Source organism: Myotis myotis, unplaced genomic scaffold (genome assembly GCF_014108235.1).
Source record: "Myotis myotis isolate mMyoMyo1 unplaced genomic scaffold, mMyoMyo1.p scaffold_m19_p_19, whole genome shotgun sequence".
In the NCBI taxonomy this organism is placed as follows: Eukaryota; Metazoa; Chordata; class Mammalia; order Chiroptera; family Vespertilionidae; genus Myotis; species Myotis myotis.
Window position 1 is genome coordinate 26363959 of NW_023416323.1, and position 19085 is coordinate 26383043.

General features: G+C 56.5%; 1 protein-coding gene across 4 annotated transcripts in view; it reads right to left on the reverse strand.

Annotated features, from left to right (window-relative positions):
* VAC14 (VAC14 component of PIKFYVE complex) overlaps positions 1 to 19085 on the reverse strand; it is a 94801-nt gene that overhangs the window by 35526 nt on the left and 40190 nt on the right. For all 4 annotated transcript variants that reach the window (XM_036345344.1, XM_036345342.1, XM_036345343.1 and 1 more), the window contains exons 13-14: positions 11906 to 12062; positions 399 to 531 (exon numbers count right to left, since the gene is read on the reverse strand). In XM_036345344.1, coding sequence (XP_036201237.1) covers positions 399 to 531; positions 11906 to 12062 — 290 coding nt within the window. The remainder of the gene's footprint in view (positions 1 to 398; positions 532 to 11905; positions 12063 to 19085) is intronic.

Sequence of the window (19085 nt, forward strand, 5' to 3'; positions counted from 1 at the left end):
TCCAGGTCTAGGCTCTCATGACTCATGTATCTGGCTCCACCGCTGCCAGCAAACCTGGGCACCCCGTGTAGGCAGTGGGTTACCTGGCACAGCCCGGCTCATGTCCCATCTGGCTTACCTACTCCCCCACTCCTCAAAGACCCCCTCTAGGGCATTTAATGAGACGATACTCAACCTCAAAGGAAAACACTGTCTCACAAGCGAAAAAACGAATTCATTTGTTTGAAAATGGTGACAGGGACCTGCCTCAAGTCAGTAACACCAGTGTGAAGGGGGGGACCTTCTTTGTTTCTTTGAAGAACAAACACAAAGGTCAGGAAAAGGAGACAAGTGACACGAAAGAGGAAGTGGTGGATGGGACACCTCACAGGGTGAGGAGGAGAGTGTGCGGCGCTAACCTGATGATGAAGGCGCCTCGGACCTCCAGGAGCTTCCGTTCACTGCTGAACCGCTTGAGAAGGTTGATCATGAACTTATAGAAGTAGGAGTTCATGGTGGGAGTAGAAGGAGAACATTCTAAGCCTTTGGTACCTGTAGAGAAAGGGATGGAGCTGGGATTTATTCTGTGTCCACAGGGTGATGGGCAGCCCACCCCCCAGAATATAAACAGTTGTAAATGCCAAAAAGGTGGTGGTGGTGGTGGTCTGTGTGCAACAACACAAGGGAAAAATCTTCAATCAAGGGCCACATTTGACAGCAATAAAACAAGGGCTACACAGGTAAGTCCAAGCAACTCTGCTTACTACACACACACCCACTGACTTGTCCATCCGCCCAGTCAACCCCGGCAACTTAGTGAGCACCGCCTCTCTGTAAGATCCTCTGCTAGGTGCTATGTAATTTTTAAAAAATAAACTTCTACTCATTATCTCAATAAATAAAATATGCCTTGGCCTTTATTTTGGCCAGTTGACAAATGACAAGTCAAAGAGAAAAAAGGGGGAAAGTCAGGCCCACAACCTCAATGGTCAACAAAACTGACACACCTGGCGAGGCAGAAGCCACACTCCTTTCCCAGCGTGACTGAACCAAGAGTAATTGTGCCCACGCCACTAGATGAAAGACGGCGCACGCTGTGAAATGTGACCGAGGTTTCACTCTGTACCCAATGATTTTTTAATATATTTTTATTGGTTTTAGAGAGAGAAACATCGACTGGTTGCCTCCTGCAGGTCCCCTGTTGGGGATCAAGCCTACAACCCGGGCATGTGCTCCTACCAGGGATCAAACCGGTGACCTTTTGGTACACTCAACTAACTGAGCCACATGGGCCAGGGATGCACCCAATGTTAAGAAATCAGACATTCTTTCTCATCTTCAGGCAAAGATGCTCTTTTAGAGCCCTGCTCTGAAGACTTTCAAAGCCCGCAGTTGGCTTTAGAACCAACCAGAAGCACAGTGGAGGTCTCCCTCTGATGTGTCCTAGCTGAGAACACACTGAGGGCCACCCCTCCCCATGTCGCCCTCTGCAAGGCACCCAGCATCCAGCACCAAGGAGGGGAGAAGGGCAGGGCTGACGGAATGCATGGGTGATCCCCACAGTGTATTCACACACCCCAGTACACTCCTTGGGTTCCCCCTCTTTCCTTTCTAACACACACTGACCCCAACAGCACTGCTGGAAAGAGGTGCTAGCGATGGTAGGAATCCTCACTCCATCTGCCCAAGACATTAACGGGGCATTACAAAGAGAACAGTTCAAGTGAGATATACGTCACATGCCATAAAGTCCTAAAGTGTACAATTCAGTGGTGTGCAGTATATTCACAAAGATGTGCATCTATCAGCACTAATCCCAGAACATTTTCGTCATCCCCCAAACTCTTACCCATTAGCTGTCATTCCCCATTTCCCCCTCCTTTTTATGGCCGAATAGTATTCCATTGTATGGATAAACCATATTTTATCCAGCCATCAGTTGGTGGACCATTTGGTTGTTTCTACTTTGGGGCAATTAAGAACGATACTGCTTTCAAAATGCATATATAAGGTTTTGTGTGAATGTTTTCATTTTTCTTCGTTATATGCCCGAGAGGAATTTCTGGATCATATAGTCACCCTCTATGTGTAAACTTTTGAGGAACTGCTAGACTTCTCCACAGTGCCTGCACCATTTTACATTCCCATCAGCCACGTATGAGAGTTCCAATTTCTCCACATTTCTCGCCAACACTTGTTATTATCTATTTTTGATTATAGCCCGAAGTGGTATTTCATTCTGGGTTTGCTTTGCATTTCTTTAGTGATTAATGATACTGAACATCTTTTCTTGTGCTTTTTGGCTATTTGTATATCCTTTTTGGAGAAATGTCTATTCAAATCCTTGTCTTGTTTTTTTTGATCCTCACCAGAGATTTTTTTCATTTTTTTTTTTTTTTGAGAGTGGAGGGGGGAGGGGGAAATGGAGAGACAGAGAGAGAAAAAGAGAGGTGAGAGAGACACATTGATTGGTTACCTCCCACACATGCCCTAACTGGGGGCCAGAGATTGAGTCTGCAGCTGATGCATGTGCCCTTGACCAGGAATCAAACCCAAGACCCTCCAATCTGAGGGCTGATGCTCTAACCACTGAGCAACTGGCCTATTTTTAAACTGGGTTACTTATCTTTTCATTGTTGTTGTAAGAATTATCTGTATAGCAGATACAAGTCTCTTATCAGATATATGATTTGCAAATGCTTTCTCCAATTCTGTAGGTTGTCTTCACTTTCTTGATGATGTCTTTTCAAGCACAATTTTTGAAACTTTGATGAATTCCAATTTATCTGTTTCTTTTTTTGTTTGTTTGTGCTTTTGGTGTTGTATCTAAGAAACTGCTATTTAATCCAAGGTCAGAGAGATTTATGATACGGTTTCTTGTAAAATTTTTTTCTTAAGCTTTTACATTTAGGTCTCTGGCCCATTTAAATTTTTTTTTATATTGTATGAAGGAGTCCAAGTTAATATCTTTTTGCATGTGGATGGATATTCAGTTGTCCCATATTTAAAAAGTTTTTGTAGATGCTTTTATTTTTTGTATTTTAATTTTTTCAGCTTTATCGAGATGAAACTGACATATAACACTGTGTAAGTTTGCCATGTAGCTGTTAATTTGATACACTTATATATTGCAAAATGCTTACAACCATAGCATTAGCTAACACTCCCACCACTTCACATAATTACCATTCTTTTTTGTGGTGAGAACATTTAAGATCTACTCTTAGCAACTTTCAAGTGTGTAACACGGTATTATTAACTATAATCACCACACTGTATGTTAGGTGCTCAGAACTTGTTCAGCTTCAACTGGAGTCTGGCACTCAGGGAGGACGCGGGAGGAGGCAGAGGGCTGACGGAGGACCTGGGCCATCACTTTGGCCTCTCTCTGGCCATCATGGCTTCCTCCCCAGACCAGGGAGAGGATGGCCACACACCGGCGTGAAACAGGCACGATGTGGGGACTGGGAATGGAGCTTGGCTGTGCGAGGGGATACAGCTCCCAGGAGGATCAGCCCAAAGCACAAACAGGAGCCACCCAGAGCACTGGGCGCGAGCCACAGAGGGGCTGCAGGGGTGACTTCGTTAGGTGCCATGGCCAGGCAGCAGCAGTGCAACCTTTTCCCAGTAGCTACCTTTTTGCTGAACTCAGGCTTCCCTTACATCTTCGCCCGGTGCTTCTGGGCATGTGGTGGGAACTGGAAACGGCAGCTGTGAATTACTTTGGAAGGATTTCTTATCAGGAGTCACACCTTCAGTCTACTGTCCTCTCTCCTCAGAACCACCTAGATCCGCGGTGGGCAAACTGCGGCTCGCGAGCCACATGCGGCTCTTTGGCCCCTTGATGTGGCTCTTCCACAAAATACCACGTGCGCGCACGCACGTACAGTGCGATTGAAACTTCGTGGCCCATGCGCAGAAGTTGGTATTTTGTGGAAGAGCCACACTCAAGGGCCCAGACAGCCGCATGTGGCTCGTGAGCCGCAGTTTTCCGACCACGGACCTAGACAGCTCCGATGCCCCGTGTAGGGCCGAGTGAGAAGTCCAGTTCAAGCGTGGGCCTCGCTGAGCTTGTTTGCAGTGTGTTGTTCTGGGTTCCTGCCCGGAACGGCCTGGCCCGGGAGATCCTGGGTGACTCTGGGATGGCAAACAGTCTCTGCTCCCTGGCCCAGCGGGGCTGTTTGCAGAATCAAGTGTCACATTCTTACAGATCGTGTTACCCCAGGCCCAGCTGGAGTTGATCTCTGAGGAGGTGGCTGTAGGTACAGCTGTTGAGGCAGCCCAGCTGCCTCTGGGCCCCTCCTCCTGTCCCCACACTGAGCTATGAATTGGGCTGCCCGGTGGTGGCCTGGCTTGGAGGCTAGGCCGCTCTCACGCTCACTGGAGGTGGGTGTGACAAGCTCACTGGCTTGTTTGTGATGTCCCTGTCCCCTTCTTGCTCCTGTATGTGCACGCCCATCCCACCCCATTTCTAGGCCTAGTGCCATTTAGGCTCCCAAGCATTCCAAAGGACAAAGGGACCGACACAGACAAAAGCCATGAAGAAATCCTCCCCAACTGGGCCACAGCCTCCATTCCCCGGGAGCAGGGTGTCTTGGGCAGAGGGGCCCGCTGTTCTGGCCTCCAAGGGGCAGTGGGAAGCATTGGGCATGGTATTTAGGAGCTCAGCTTGGGAGTCCATCAGACCTGAGTTCAGGTCAGATGTTCACTCTTCTACTAACTGACTGTGCAACCATGGCCAAGTCGAAGCCTCAGTTTCCTCATCTGCAGAGTGGGGGCAACAAGAACCCCTATTAAATGAGACAAAACATGTAATGTCCTGGGCCTGGAGCCTGCCACATGGTCCAAAAAGTAGGGGCAGCTATTCGCAAACATGACATAACCCAGACACTGAACATTCTTCCCGCTGAGTCTCAGGGCGAATGACTGAGGGCTGGAGGAGAGTCCGGAGTGTCTCTGAGCGGGGAGACTTCAGAACTGGGAGGTAGGGAGGCTGCAAGGAGGAAAGGGGCTCACCTGAAACCCTAATCACATTCAGGGAGGGCGACCTGCTACCTTGCGCTGACAAGCTGACCACAGATGGCAGGAGAGAAAGCATGGGGCTGCTCTGGCCACATTCCCAGGCCTCCTAGCCACAGCTCCCCAAGGGCCAAGTCCCTAAGTCCAGGCTGCAGGATGGCCCTGGGGCTGCGGCCCTTGGTGGGAGGTGGGGGCAGAGCCCTATCACCAAGAAGCCGGCAGGGACTCGCCTTCTCACAGTGCAGTGGTTGCCAGGAGAGCCTGTGGGGCTCAGCCTCCCACCACTCAGACTACAAAGCGCAGGGCCGCCACCTTCCCTCCTTCCCTGAGCCTTGGCTGGCGGGAGGCCAGAGTGTGGGGGAGCTTTGGGGGAGCCGTCTGGGCCTGGCCTTTGGGCCTCCAGCTCCGGGATGGGGCCTGTTGCCTTTCAGGCTCCCACATGCCAGAGGGACTCTGGTCAGGGCCATTGCCCTCGAGGGCAGAAGCCTCTGCAGGAGAGAGCAGGAGCCCCTAAAGCTCAGGAGATCCCATCCCAACTGCAGACATGTCTGGGCAGGCAGGCCTGGGGCGGGGGCGGGGAACACCTTCTGGGTGGGCTGGTCAAGGCTGGGCCCTTCGCAGTGCTCACCATGGGGCGGGGTGTGGGCCTCATCTCCCAGCCTGGGCCTCCCACTGGCCCAGTGGCCACTTTTCCCACCTCCCTGGCCCTCAGGCCCTGTTGGCTGGAGGTGGAACTAAGAGCATCGCAGGCAGGGCTGCAGGCACAGGAGGAGGAGATGGGGTGGAAGAAAACAGACCCACTCCAGGCTCCCACAGGGCATGGCAGGCCTCTCTCCTCTGAACTCAGGCCCGCCCGCTACAGCCCCTGTGGGAGCTCACAGCGCCTCCCTCCAGGCCACTTGCCCACTTCTGGCTCTTGCCCTCTGCATACTCTCCCCTGCGCTGAGGCTCCGCTGAGGACGCAGAGGCTTTTACTCGGGTGACGTGGACGGCGCCGTCTTCCGGGCCCAGAGGTGACGAGCAGCTGTCTGGCTGGGACGCAGGAAGAGGGGAAAGAGAACAACCTGCCCACGGGTCTTAGGAGCGAGGTGCCCTTTGGGGGGCTGCGGGGTTTCATTCCCTAATCCTGCCGAGGACCAGGCCTGCAGCCAAATGCCGCTCGCCTGGCCTTTCTGGTTTGGAACGGCAGGCTCTGGCAGGAAGCGCACGTGACCGCCGCTGGCCCAGGGGCAGACAGATGCTGTCGGGAGCGCTCGGTACACAAAACCAGGCCGGTGGGGTGGGCGGCCAGGGAGCCAGCCCTGCAGATGTTGCTAAGTGAAACCTGATGTGGCGACATGAGAATCTGCACAACGGCTCACAAACAACCTTCCCTGGGATGTTTTGGATTGAGTTTTGTGGCTATGACGTGAAGGAGCCTCACATGTCAGGATAAAAATAGCTCTGGCCTCAATACACAACGCGAGTTACAGTTCAACAAAACCAGATGGGAAAACATTAGCCGCCCAGCCCAGGCCCAGCAGGGTCCTGCTTCACTCCCACTCTCCTGTCTCTCTCCCCCTGGCCCCTCCAGTGGGAATGGATCCCCTGCCCTGAGAATGCGGGGAAGGGCCAGGGGACCCAGAGGAGACCCAGGTCTGTCGCTAACTGGCAGGGCAGTCGCAGGAAGTGACACCTTCTCCAGGGTGGCGGTTCCTATCTGTGAGCCTCACAGGGAGAAGGAGCTTAACGGTTCCTGGCACAGGAAGTGCTCGGAGGAGGGGGCTGTGGGATTGGGAGGCTGGTTTGGAATCAAGGGGGTCAAGTGGGGAGGGGCTGGCTTCCCTGGGAGAGAGGGAGGCCAAGGGCTCTGGTGAAACAGGGTCTCGGGGGTTGTGGAGCCTGCGGAATCCGGGGGGCGAGCCCGGCTGAGGTCAGGGAGCCTTCTGCCCCGGGCAACCACCCAAATCCAGGAGGTTTCCAGCTGCCTGGTTCAGAGCGAGAGATAAGCTAATGGGCCCCAGCGGGGTCCGAGAGGAACCAGAAGCCGATATGGCAGTGGAGAGGGCTGCACCAGGGGAAAGCTGCAGGGCTGTCGGAGCAAGCAGCTGGGGCCACGGGCGGTGCTGGAGAGAGGGAAGGGGGAAGGGCCCTCAGACTGTCAACAGCAATGGGCCTGGGTAGGAGGGGGCCGGGCTCTCCATCTGCTGGCCAGTAAAGGCCTGGGCAGCGGTGCTAGGTGAGCCTCAGACCCAGCTCTGGTGCCCCCGTTATAACGGCTCTGATGCGGGGTTCACAGGTGAGTGCCACAGACCCCTGCAGGCTGAGCTGGCGCTTCTCTAACTGTGGGGGGCACACAAGGCACCTGTGATCCTGATAAAATGCGATTCTGAGTCTAGGGTGGGCCCAAGTGTGCCCTTCCAGGCGACGCCGAGGCTGCACAGCCTGCACCTTGAGAAACCAGGGTCTAAGAGGCCATGGCCAGGAGGGAAACAGATGCGGCCCACAGCACCCATGCACAGAGCGACGGGTGGGAGGGCAGAGGCGGGAGGGGTCTGGCCCCGGTTCTCCTGAAAGCCCCACAGAGGAAAGCACCTGAGCTCCCATAATAAGGACCGAAGCAGAGGTGGCACTCACATGTATCTTAGCGTCTTCCATGCAAGAGCCGCCAACCACCCATCGCCCAAGTAATGGAGGAGGCGAGGTGGCACTGAGGCAGGACACTTGCCCCAGGTCGCAGGGCAGGTAGGGCACAGACGGACTGTGAACCTAGGTCTTCCCAACCCCAGCGCCTGAACACAGCGTGTGGGAAGAAGGGCTTGTAAGGCCCTTGGGGGCTGGGACCCCGTCTGGTGTGGCTGCAAGAGATGGAGGAAGAAGCGCAAGAGGTCACCTGAGGCCAGAATGGAGTCCTGAAGTCACTGCGAAGAGGGCCACCTCCAAGAACTGTCAGATTGAGGGGTATCGTGACCCCATACCCACAGGAGACCGCCGGCCTGGCTACCACTGCTTGGCTCCTCCCTCGGGTGGTGGAAGAGTCCAGTGCTGGGCAAGGCTGGGGCTCACGGGGGCTCCTGTGCTGAGTGTGGGGTGAAGAGAGCAGGCCCTCAGGCTAGGCCCTGGGTCAGCACCCCTGCCTGCCGCAGCGCCAGGAGCGGTGGTCTCTCTCAGCGAGGTCTGAGCTAGCTCACTTCGAGGTACAGGAGCTGGCACGTGGGGAGCACTCAGACAGCGCCTGGTCCTCACGGGAGCTCCACATATTACAGTCACAGTTGTTATTGGGAAAAACGCCCAGGGATTGCTTTCTAGGTTTTTTCTAGAACTTCTTTCTGCTTTTGGCCACACTAGCCTGGGCTTATAAGGAACAGAACTGAATCAGAACATTCCATTTTTGTCCATGTTCTTAGAGCTGGGGTCATACTCCACCTTGGACCAGAGAGCCCTGATGTAAGCAGTTTTATCCCACCAAGAATGGGCCTGTGGCCAGGGGGAAGGACAGGGAAAACTGGGTTTTAGGGGTAAACATCAGTTCTGGGTTGACCTCTGGCCCCGGATTGCCACACTGCTGCTGTGCTTGGCAGGCGGCTCCACTCCGCAGCTGGGATGTCCAAGCCCCAAGCCGGCCAGGCATGTCTCTAACAGGAGAACGGCCCCAGAGCCGCCTGCTCCTGCTGCACCTTCTGTGCAGGCTCAGGGTCAGGCCCCGGGTCGGCTTGAGGGGGCTCAGCATCTCCTGTTCCCAGAGCCTCACAGCCTCGGCTGACGTCCCCCCGAGTAGAGATAGGCAGAGAAGGCACAGAAGTTGCCAAGTCACAGGAGACCAAGGGTGTTCTGTTTCATGTCACCAAATCAGTCTAGGGAGACAGGGAAACAGTGTCCCTCCACTGGCTCCCCGCGGCTGCACCCAAGGAGGCCCTCTTCCCAGCCGGGGCCTCTGCAAAGGTCAGGAATGAAGGGGGCGTGCGAGAAGCGACACCACGGCCTCAGCCCCCACAGCTCCGCACGGGAGGGGATGTTTACACTGGGACGGGCGGGAGGAAAATCCCACGTGGGCAGCTCTGCCTTGCGGCCCTGGGGACCGCTGCTGCACATTTAGGCCAACACAGCGCCGCCCAGGCGTGGGATGGGCCCCGCTTCCCCACCACTGCGCTCCATCTGCACCATTTGAGTTTCTGGACCCAACACACAGGCGGGACATTTGATTCCCCTTCATCTTTGCTAGGTTCCCTGCCTCCTTGGCTTTCCAGAAAGTTCCTTTATGGGATGATCTACCCTAAAGGGATGTAGCACTGCAGTCTGCGAGTTCTCAGAGCTGTGCCCTGGAGAGCCAGAGGAAAGCAGAATCCAAACAGGACAGGGTCCAGCCTTGGGGCCGCTGTCCCCGTGCTCAGCCAGATGGAAGCAGAATGACCTCCTTGCTTGCGTACCTTAAAAGCACCACCACAAAGAGCAGCCTGCAGAGGGACGAGTGCTTTCCGACGAGGCGACCTGCCGCGCGCCCTCCCTCAGGTGGCTGCGGCCTGGCTCTGGCTTCCCATGCTCTTCTATTACTGCTGTGAACTTGACCTTTTAAAATCACGGACCCATTTGAAAATCTCGTGCCAGCTGTGGACGCACATGCAGGGGTGGTCCAGGCTGAGAGCGTGTGGCCCTCGGTGCTGTGACCCCTCGAAGCAAGAAGCACTGTTGGCTGCAGCACTTCCTTGGTGTTCTTCCCAGGACGGAATTTCTTCCCGTCCGTCCGGCACACTTGGTTTGTCTATGCATCCGGGTGAGTCCCTGGCTGAGGTGAGCCGGTCCTACAGCCTTGATGAGACTACTGCCTGAGACTCGTCAGTGGCCGACCCATCTTGGTGGGGACAGGAGCTGGGGTTGAGCGCTTTGCTGTCCAAGTGCCCCCAGCCCTTGTTCCCTAGCGGCTGGAAGGGCTTGCTCTCACGGGGCCTCTCCTGCGGTTCCCTGGGTCAGGCCCTATGGCTCCAGAGTGAGCTGGGCCACTCACAGCCATTTTTCTGGCCCACCCCTCCACCAGCAAGTAAGCATTTCAGTCATGATGAGCTCCGTGAGCAGACCCTGGGGTTCAGGCCGGGGTGCAGGGCTCCGGCGGCACTTCTCTGTGCCAGGGAGGAAGAGAAAAGCCACCTGTAGGTGGAGCACAGTCGTGGGAGGTCAAGGTGTCCATCCTGCCTGGGGCTGTGCTGCCTCAGCTTTTCGCTTCTCCCACCAGGGAGAGCGGATACTCCGACAGGGGGGTGAGGCTGGCCTGGTCCCTGCGGCGCTTTCTCCTGGTGGTCAGGTATCACTGCCACCCTGTCCCAGCCCCCGAGGCCCGCCCTCTCCAAGGAGGAGCGTGCTGCTCCTCGCCCTCTCATGGAGGGCCCTACCCCCACACTCAACCTGTGGCATTCCTGCCGGCGGTCCTGGGGACTTCAGGTTGACCCTCAAGTGCTGACTTGGGGACACAGGATGAAGAGCGGAGTCCTAGGCTGTGGGATAGAGGGTGGGAACCTCAGCACGGGTCCCAAGTCAGGATGTGGGTGCCTCCCTGACTATGGCCTCTGACTGCCCAGAGGAAACCCGCTCGCTGGCAAGGAAACCCCTGCATCCTGGGGAAACAAGAAGCAAGTTGGGCTACCATAGCCCCTCACTCCTTCCTTACTTTAGCAGGAATAGCTGGGACTTGGGACCAGCTGCAGGCGGAGCGAGTGCAGCGGTGGCGGCCTAGAGCCTGGGGTCCTATGGACACTCTGCTGCAAGGGCAGGGGTGGGGCTTGATGCCGAGTGTTACCGGGAGACCCTTTCATGCACAACCTCTGTGATGACCTGGCAGCCCGGCACAGGCAGGCCTGCAGGTGCTCTAGGTGTCCTCGGGCCCAGCCTGGTGGGGCTGCAGGAGGGGAGCTGCCGCTGATGGGCCCCAAATGTATTTGACACTTGGCTTCTGCATCAGAGGAGGAACTGCCTAGGACAGTGATGGCGAACCTATGACACACGTGTCAGAGGTGACACGCGAACTCATTTTTTTGGTTGATTTTTCTTTGTTTAATGGCATTTAAATATATAAAATAAATATCAAAAATATAAATCTTTGTTTTACTATGGTTGCAAAGATCAAAAAATTTCTATATGTGACACGGCACCAGAGTTAAGTTAGGGTTTTTCAAAATGCTGACACGCCGAGCTCAAAAGGTTCACCATCACTGATCTAGGACCTGGTGCCTGGTGGCAAGAGCCACTCAGGGGACAGAGACACCCAGGCAAACACCCAAGGCCCGCTGGGTGCTTTCCCACTGACTCGCACCCCTGGGCAGGTTCCAGGACGGTGTCGTCGGAGGGAACTGTGTCTGCCTGGGAGGGAGGTGCTGGGAGTAGCCTGGCCTGGGAGAAGGGCCACCTGATGTCTGGAAGGAGCTCCGAGGGGGAGCACCAGGAACCCCACGCCACCTCCATGGCCAAGCACTCCCGGAAACATGCTGTTTGAATTATACTGTCTCTTGCCTGGGCTGCCTGCCATGTTGAGAGCTATTTTTAGCCTCTCAGTGAGGAAGGAAATGGCTGCCTAGTCTCCCACCTGTGAGCCCCGACTCCAAAGCCCCTTGATTCCTGACCAGGGAGACGCCGCCCCAGGGAGAGGCGATCGGCTGACTTAGATGGTTTTACATTAAGCCAATGGCTCAACGGGTGAAAGGTGCAGGAAGATGAGGAAAAGGGACTAAGCGTCTCTTATAGGGGCTGGAGTGTGAGCCAGGAGGCGGCAGCATGGCCAGGTCCACCTGCCTCCTGGACAATGGCTGTCACTGACCCTCACACCCTGGCAGAACTCCAAGGCTCGAGAGGGACAGCCCCGAGGATGGCCCCAGTCCAGGAGGAGACCGAGCACCAGTGTTCCTAGTGTCCCCAAGGCTGGAAGCATCAGGGGAAGACTTACTGGGAGTGGTCAGCAGGCCGGCCCTGCCAGGGGTGGACACCTGAAGTTTGGAGTAGCTGGCCTGGAGGTCAGGGCCGTCGAGGGGGCCTGGGTCCTCTGTCTGGCCTGCAGGGGAGGAAGCGATTTCTGCCAACACCTCCAGATCCTTTAGGATAACCTGGGGAGAAAAGCAGAGGATGAGGGACAAGGACCTCCACAGGCAGCTGTGGCTGGAGACAGGGCCTCCTCCAAGAGGCGGAGAGGGGTCTGTAGAGGGCAACAGGCTGGTGAGAGTGGCCAAGACTATGGCTGTAATGGTGCCCAAAATGTTCTACAAAGGCCTGAACCGAAGGGAACACAGGCAGTGGACAGGAGCGACTGGAGGAAGGAAGCTGGAATCTGAGGCCAGGAAGTCAGCTTTCCCATGATCACTCCTCTCTGGTCCCTGGCGTGGGGACAAGAGGGGACGCCAGGGGATGCGGGACTCAGGCACCAGGGCAGCCTGTGCAATACACATCTCAGGGCTCCTGGGCTGTCTGTGCCCGATGATGACCCAGCAGTGCCCTCATGGCCACACTCCTGGGGGTTGGCAGCCATGGTCCAGCCCAGCATCAGGTCATAGGACAAATCCTTCTGCAGAGGCGACACCAGGCCCTGGCAGATCCCAGAGGACCCTGCACATTTGGGGTGTGACTCTGGGCTCCAGGACGGAAGACTTCCTAACGTGTTCAGTTCTCGCTGCCTCTGCAGCGCTCACACACAGAAGCTAGTGGAGCAAGGCCCCTGAACCTGACCCTGCCTGCCAAGCTCTTCCAAGGAAGGCACAGAGGTGAGTGTAGAGAACAGTCCCTACTGTGCGCTCAAGTCAGGGCTGTGTCACATGGTCCCCCAGGGCTGCCCTACAATCCAGAGATCTCTGGACCAGTGGAAACGACACAGAGCTCTGGGCGGGCCCGGGTACCACGGGCGGCCAGGCCAGCGGGGGGAATGTGGTGACTACAGTCAAGGTCAAGCTGCTGTAGGCTCTCTGTGGGATGATGAAAACGTTCACGTTAGACTGTGGTGCTAGTTGTACAACCTTATCAAATACTAAATAAAAAAATACTAGGTAAGTGAAACCACTGAATCCTGTATTTCAAAAGGGAGAATTTTATCTCAAAAAAAAAAAAAAAAAAGCCACTAACCTCTCCAAGTTTGAAAGCAGTTCCTGTCTCACAGCAACTAATATGCCAGCACCCCATCCTCCCCTGCCCCCGCTGTCACTTTTCCCGGGGTCCTCTCTGCAGCCTGGCCGTGCAGCTGAGCCCCGTACCTGTTGGCCCATTCTGGCCCCCAGTGTTCTCCCAGCAGCCTGGTGTGTTCGGCACAAAACCTCCCTGAGAGACAGTAACTTCACTCCCCGCCCTGCCGCACGCCAGCCTCACCAGGTGGGACCTGGCATCCCAGCTGTCCCTCCGCTGGGTGTTGGGGCTGCAGGTGAGTCAGACCCGCCCCAGCCCAGGGCCTGCAGGCAGCCTGTGCCCCTGCCCTCCTGCACATTTGGACGTCTGACTGTTGGGCCTGCAGAGAACGCATCTGCGCTGGCTGAGAAGTGTGGCTGCTGAGCAGTCCAGACGGATGGCAGGAGCAAGGGCTGCCTGGTGCCCAGGCCAAGAGCCAGGGTAGGATTAGGTCCAGAAGCAGCAAGGCCCAGGCCCCTGCTGCCATCGAGGGAGGCTCCCAGAGGGCTTTCTGCTCCAACAGTGGCAGGAAGGACGCACAGGGTGAGATGTGGGAACGACAGCAGAGCAGTGAGTGCGGCGCCGAGAGACAGAGCAGCCCGAGCCCCACCTCGCAGGATGTGCCCTCAGACGCTCGACTGTCCAAGCAAGTCGCTGTGTCAACGTCAGGGAGGCGCAAGGAGACCAGGGAGTCCGGGTGGGGGAGTGACTTGTCCAAAATCAGTGAGGCAAGGAGCAGGCCAACTGTGCCTCAAAGAGTGAAACACAGGGTTACTCCCAACGGGGCTGAAAACATGTCCACACACAAGCTTCCACAGGAACGCTCACAGGTCAGCACCCATCACAGCCGGAAAGCGGAAACCACCCAAACGTCCCTCGACTGATACCCCGATATCCACGCAGGGAATGCTATCTGGCGATATTAAGGAATGAAGTTCTGATACACCCCCAACACGGATGAACCTCAAAAACTTCTGCTGAGTGAGAGAAGCCAGATGTGCGAGTCACATCCTGTAGATGACTCCATTTATGTGAAACGTCCAGAACAGGCGAATCCAGAGACAGAAAGGAGATTAGACGTTGCCAGAGGCTGGAGGAGAGAGACACAGGGAATGACTGCTAATGGGTACAGGGTTCCTTTTTGGGGTGGTGAACATGTTCTAGAATTAGATAGTGGTGATGGTTGCACAACCTCGTTGGCAAAGTATACTCATGCAGTGTACAATGCTGGGCTGCATGCTTTAAAAGGGTGATTTTATGGTATGTGGATTCTATCTCAAAAAACACCCCAAGTCAAAATCCCAAATAGACACCCTTGTTCCCAATCCAGTGGTACTTGTTGAGCAATCTGCTCTTGCTGTGCCCATGTATTGAGGGGGGAACCCTCACTGACCCCCATGATCTCACACCTGGTTCAGACTCACAGGAGGGCCGAGAGGGTCGAGGGGCAACCTCTGTGTCCTTATATTTCCTGGCACCTGCCAGACCCACTGCACCCCTCATGCCACTCACTCCTCGGAGCCACAGGCCCCGCCTCTCAGGCCAGCGGTGCAGGTGCACAGGGCACTCAGCCTCCAGGCAGCAAACTCGGCCGTCAAATGCAGCAAGTGAGAGAGTCCTGGCGTCGGGACGGGGCTGGGACAGCGGGGCACACACGAGGGCTGCAGACCTCCCTTCCCCACCAGAGGATCTGCATCGTGTATCTCTGTACCACCTCCTTCTGCCCCACTGGGGAGTGCGGCCAGCAACGCTGCATATTTTACACTGTGAGTTCTCTTATTTTAGGAAGTTTAACACCAAATGGCAAATGAATGCAAATTACACTTCAATTGCACAATTAAAGCCGGAAATGTTATCTACAGGTTCCTGCAGCAATCCCAGCCACTCCCTTGTGCTTACATATCAAAAAATTTATCTCTGGTCCCCAGACTGCCCAGCTTGGGGCCACGCCACATGTAGTGGTGTGACACACACACACACACACACACACACACACACAGCCCTTTCAGTCCCCCAGCCTCCTACAGGCAAAGAGGGGAAGGAGCTGTCAAACGGAGGGCAAGGAATGCCTTGAGGAGGGGAGCTGGGTGCCACTCTGAGGCTGCAGGGTGTCTCTCTGACAGCCAGGATCACTGGCCCTCCCCCAGCTGACTGGCAAACCCCACTCAGCCCAGGGGCTGAACTTGATGCTTCAGACCCACACTTCTGCGAGGCCCCTAGGGAGGGAAGGCCTTGGGAGGCAATGCCAACAGGGGCCCTGGGACTGGGCAACAGAGGGACAACCCTCCAGCTGGATGTGGCTTTGAGTCCGTGTGTCCAGCCAGGGATTTGGTGCTCCACCCCCTGTGGACCCCACAGGAAGCTCTAGGACAAGGGACAGGGTGAGCCTCAGCAGCCATGCTTACGAGGCACCTGCTTACAGCCTGGAAGAAAGGCCCTGGGCTATAGATGGCTGCTGGGCCTCCAGAAACCAAGCTGGCCCTCCTTCCCGAGCAGCGGCTGGGCCCATGCCTGCCTGGCCTGTAATCCTGGCTCGGAGAACGGGAAAGGCTCAAGCAAGAGGAAGCCACGCCAATTAGTATGCGCTACACAGCTTTTTGCAAAATGAATATAAAACACTTGTGCTTTCTTTTTGTGTGAGAGAAAGAAGTGGGGTGGGGGAGGGGGAAGAGGGAGGGAGGAAGGTTACAAGAAAGCAATATTCTGCAGGAACAGGAGTGCCTGCCATTACCATGGCAACAGGCGGGGGCCGGGGGCTGGGGAAGGCACATCAGCTGGTCCCTCATCCTGGAGTGGAGCGAAAGGGTCAGTGGCAACTGGGTGTGCAAAACATCTGACAAAGCAACTCTGAGGGGAAGGCCGCGGGGGAGGAGGTGAGGGGTTCATGCCCGCTAGGGCTTGGGGAGCAAAAATGAGGGAGCCAGGGCATTGCCGGGAAAGCCCTTCCTTGTCGGAGGTTACCTGATGCCAGAAAAGGGCACCTTTCAGTGAGAGTGGGGTCACCCGGATGGGGTCCCTGCAGGCTGTCACCTGCTGCGTCCAGCACACCAGGGACAGTCTCTGGGACGGTGGCTGTTTCCTCTCCTTCTCTTAATGGTCCTCCCAGGCACTCCCTGTCCCAGCACCTCGTCCACAGACCAGCTCTGGAAAACCCCTCGTGGTGGGAGGTCCCTTCTGTCCCCTAGGTGCTGCCTGCTCCTTCACTATGTAGGCACGGCTGGAGACCCAGAGTGTGCACGGCCAGGTCCCTCGGCTGGGAGCCCATCCTCGCCTCCCACGAGGTCTCCTGCCCATGAAGCCCCAGGATGAGGCATCGGCAGATGCTGGATAAATACCTGCTGACCTGTAGTGCCAGGCAGGAGATGGAAGATGTTCTGCCAAGGGGATGGTCGGAGAGGCCGCCCACTTCACGCTACTCACTTAACTCTAAGAAACTTCTGTCAAAAGTTTGGCCATGCCACTGGCCAGCTGATATGCCCCAGATGTCTCCTGGCTCAGCCTTCCAGCCCCGTGAGGAGCGAAGGAAATCCCCAAGCCGGGCCCTCTCCAGTCCCGGCGAGGAGGAAGCTGCGACAGTGCTTCCAAGGGACACACTAGATTAGGTGCTGGCAGGAGAGGTGAGTTCAGGCTAAACTGATGCTTCTTCCCAGAGCAGTGGGCGCAGAGCCTGAGATCTGGGTCAGGCCGGGCCGCTCCTGAATCTCAGAAGCGGAGCTGGGAGTAAGGGCAGAGGCACGGAAGCTGTGGGGCCTCTAATTCCTTCCTCTCTCTCTCCTTTTTCATTTTTAATAAACTGAAATCCTTCTCTAGTTCTGTGCCATATATGCAAAAATATGCAAAAGGCCTGCACCTAAATCTTACTGCTAAGTTCTAACAGTAGGTAACAGTGTGGGTTCTGGCAGCTTAAAACATTCCAGCCGCATCCCGCATCCCGGAGGGTAGAGAAGAGAAAGGCAGGCCTGGGGCAAGACAACTTGGAGCTGGTTTACTGACCTCCAACTCCCTTTCCCTCCCACCCCCAGGGTCTCCTTCCTGCTGATGCCAGTCACTGCTCCCAGGGTTATGGTTCTCTCCAGGAGCCAGGAAGGGATGGGGAAGGGCCCGCTGTGCCCAGGGCAGCACCAGAGCAGCGCAGGCACTGCTACGGCTCGGTTACCAGGCGATGAGCCGAGGGGCCAGCTGTCTCCAGGGCATCGGTCCATGGCAACCAGGAGAACAGCACAGCTCCCTGGTGTCCTGCCTGCCTCCAGGTCTCTGCTTAACCCCGGGCACTTGCTCCATGGAGCCCTGGCCAGCCAAGGAGGCAGGCTCTTCTCTGGCCCAGCTTCTTGTCTGCTCGGCATGGCCAGATCCCAGCAGGAGGCCCAGGGGAGCGGGGCAGGCCGAGTGGGGTCAGCTCCCCACCCTCCCCACTTCCTAGTTGATCACTTTCTCATAAATGTCTGTGAGTGGCTGCGAGGTGCTGGACACAGCCTGTCTGTCCCCAGAGTGGGAGGAGGGCTAAGAGAGTGCACAAGGGACTTCCGACACATGCGCAGGAAGAGTGGGGGTGTGCGTGACAAACACCGTTTCATGGAGCATCTGAGCTGAGCTTTTGACAAGTTTCACTTCTCTGAGCCCCGGTCTCCTCTTGGGTAAAGTGGGGAACACAACAGAGATGAACCAGGACCACGCACATTCAGTGAAGCCCAGCACAGGGGCTGGTGTGGAGGAAGTGAGCACTGGGGGGCGGCTCTTCCTGTGAGCAGTGGGGAGACGCCCTCATCTCAGCCACTCTGGCTCTGTGAGCTGCCAGCAGGACGCCGTCAGGGAAATCCAGCTGACTCAGCTGTGGCCACCTCCAGAGGGGAAAACAACTGACTACAGCTTGGGAGAAATGTTGGTTTCCGGAGATGCCACAAACACTGAGTAGGGCGCAGGGTGGAATCAGGGTCCTGGCCTGGTCGCCCTGAGGCCTGAGGAGGGAGGGCATCGGGCTGAGAGCAGGGGCAGGGCCCACAGCCCCCCAGTAGGATCCTAACGCTGGTCCCTCCCAGCGGTTCCCCACCGAGATGTGCATGGGAACCCCCGGAGCCTGTGGACAGTGCCAGCGCCCAGCAGCAGGCCACCTGGGGGAAGTCAGGAGGTCGGGGCTGAGGCCCGAGCAGCTGGATTTTCAAAAGCTCCAGGGACTCTGCCGGCAGCCCTGGCTGGTGGCTCCGCTGTGGGCGTCTGCCCAGCTCCCCTTCATGGACTCGCTCTTGTGCCGATGGGAAAGACGCCTCTCTCCCAGCCTCTTCAGTCCCCTGTTCATCAGGAGCCGGGGCCGGGCAGCAGGCTCCCCCAGCACAACCCACTTCCGCCAACTGCTGTGCTGGCTCTGGGTCCTTACTTGCTCATCACTGGAAGGAATCCAGACAGAATAACACTAAAACACACCCGGCTGCTGCCAGGCCAACTGCAATGATTGTGGGCCCCCTTTCCTTGAGGGTGGCTGAGGTGGGGCACCGAAAACGCAAAGTGCAGACACGCGGAAGAAAGAGAGAGCAGAGGCCCTCTCGCCAGGCCCGATTCTGGGACAGTTACTCTGCTGGTCTCTCCTCCCTGCCAAGGGCTCTTTCCAGAAGACCAAGTCCTCCTAGGACCCCTAGCGGTGACTGCCAGTGCCTCTCTGCTGGCTGTGGGGGCCTGGTGTCTCTGGGGCCTGTGACTGGGGTCCCATTCTCTTCCTTGCCACAGGGACAGAGTGGGACCCCAGTCCCACAGGTCAGCCACAGGGAGAACTGAGTGACAAGAGCTCCGTGTCTCTGGCAGGACCCCGGGGGGTGCAGCAGCAACGGGTCCATGCCTCTCTTGTTTGGGGTTTGGGATGGCCCTGTTGGGCCTAACTCGTTCCCCACCTTGGCGGGCGGGGGTGGGGGGTGGGGCGCACTGGCAAGAGGAACCGAGTTCTGGGCCCTGACATCTACCCTCGGCTCTCTGGGTTGGCATCCGACCCAGTC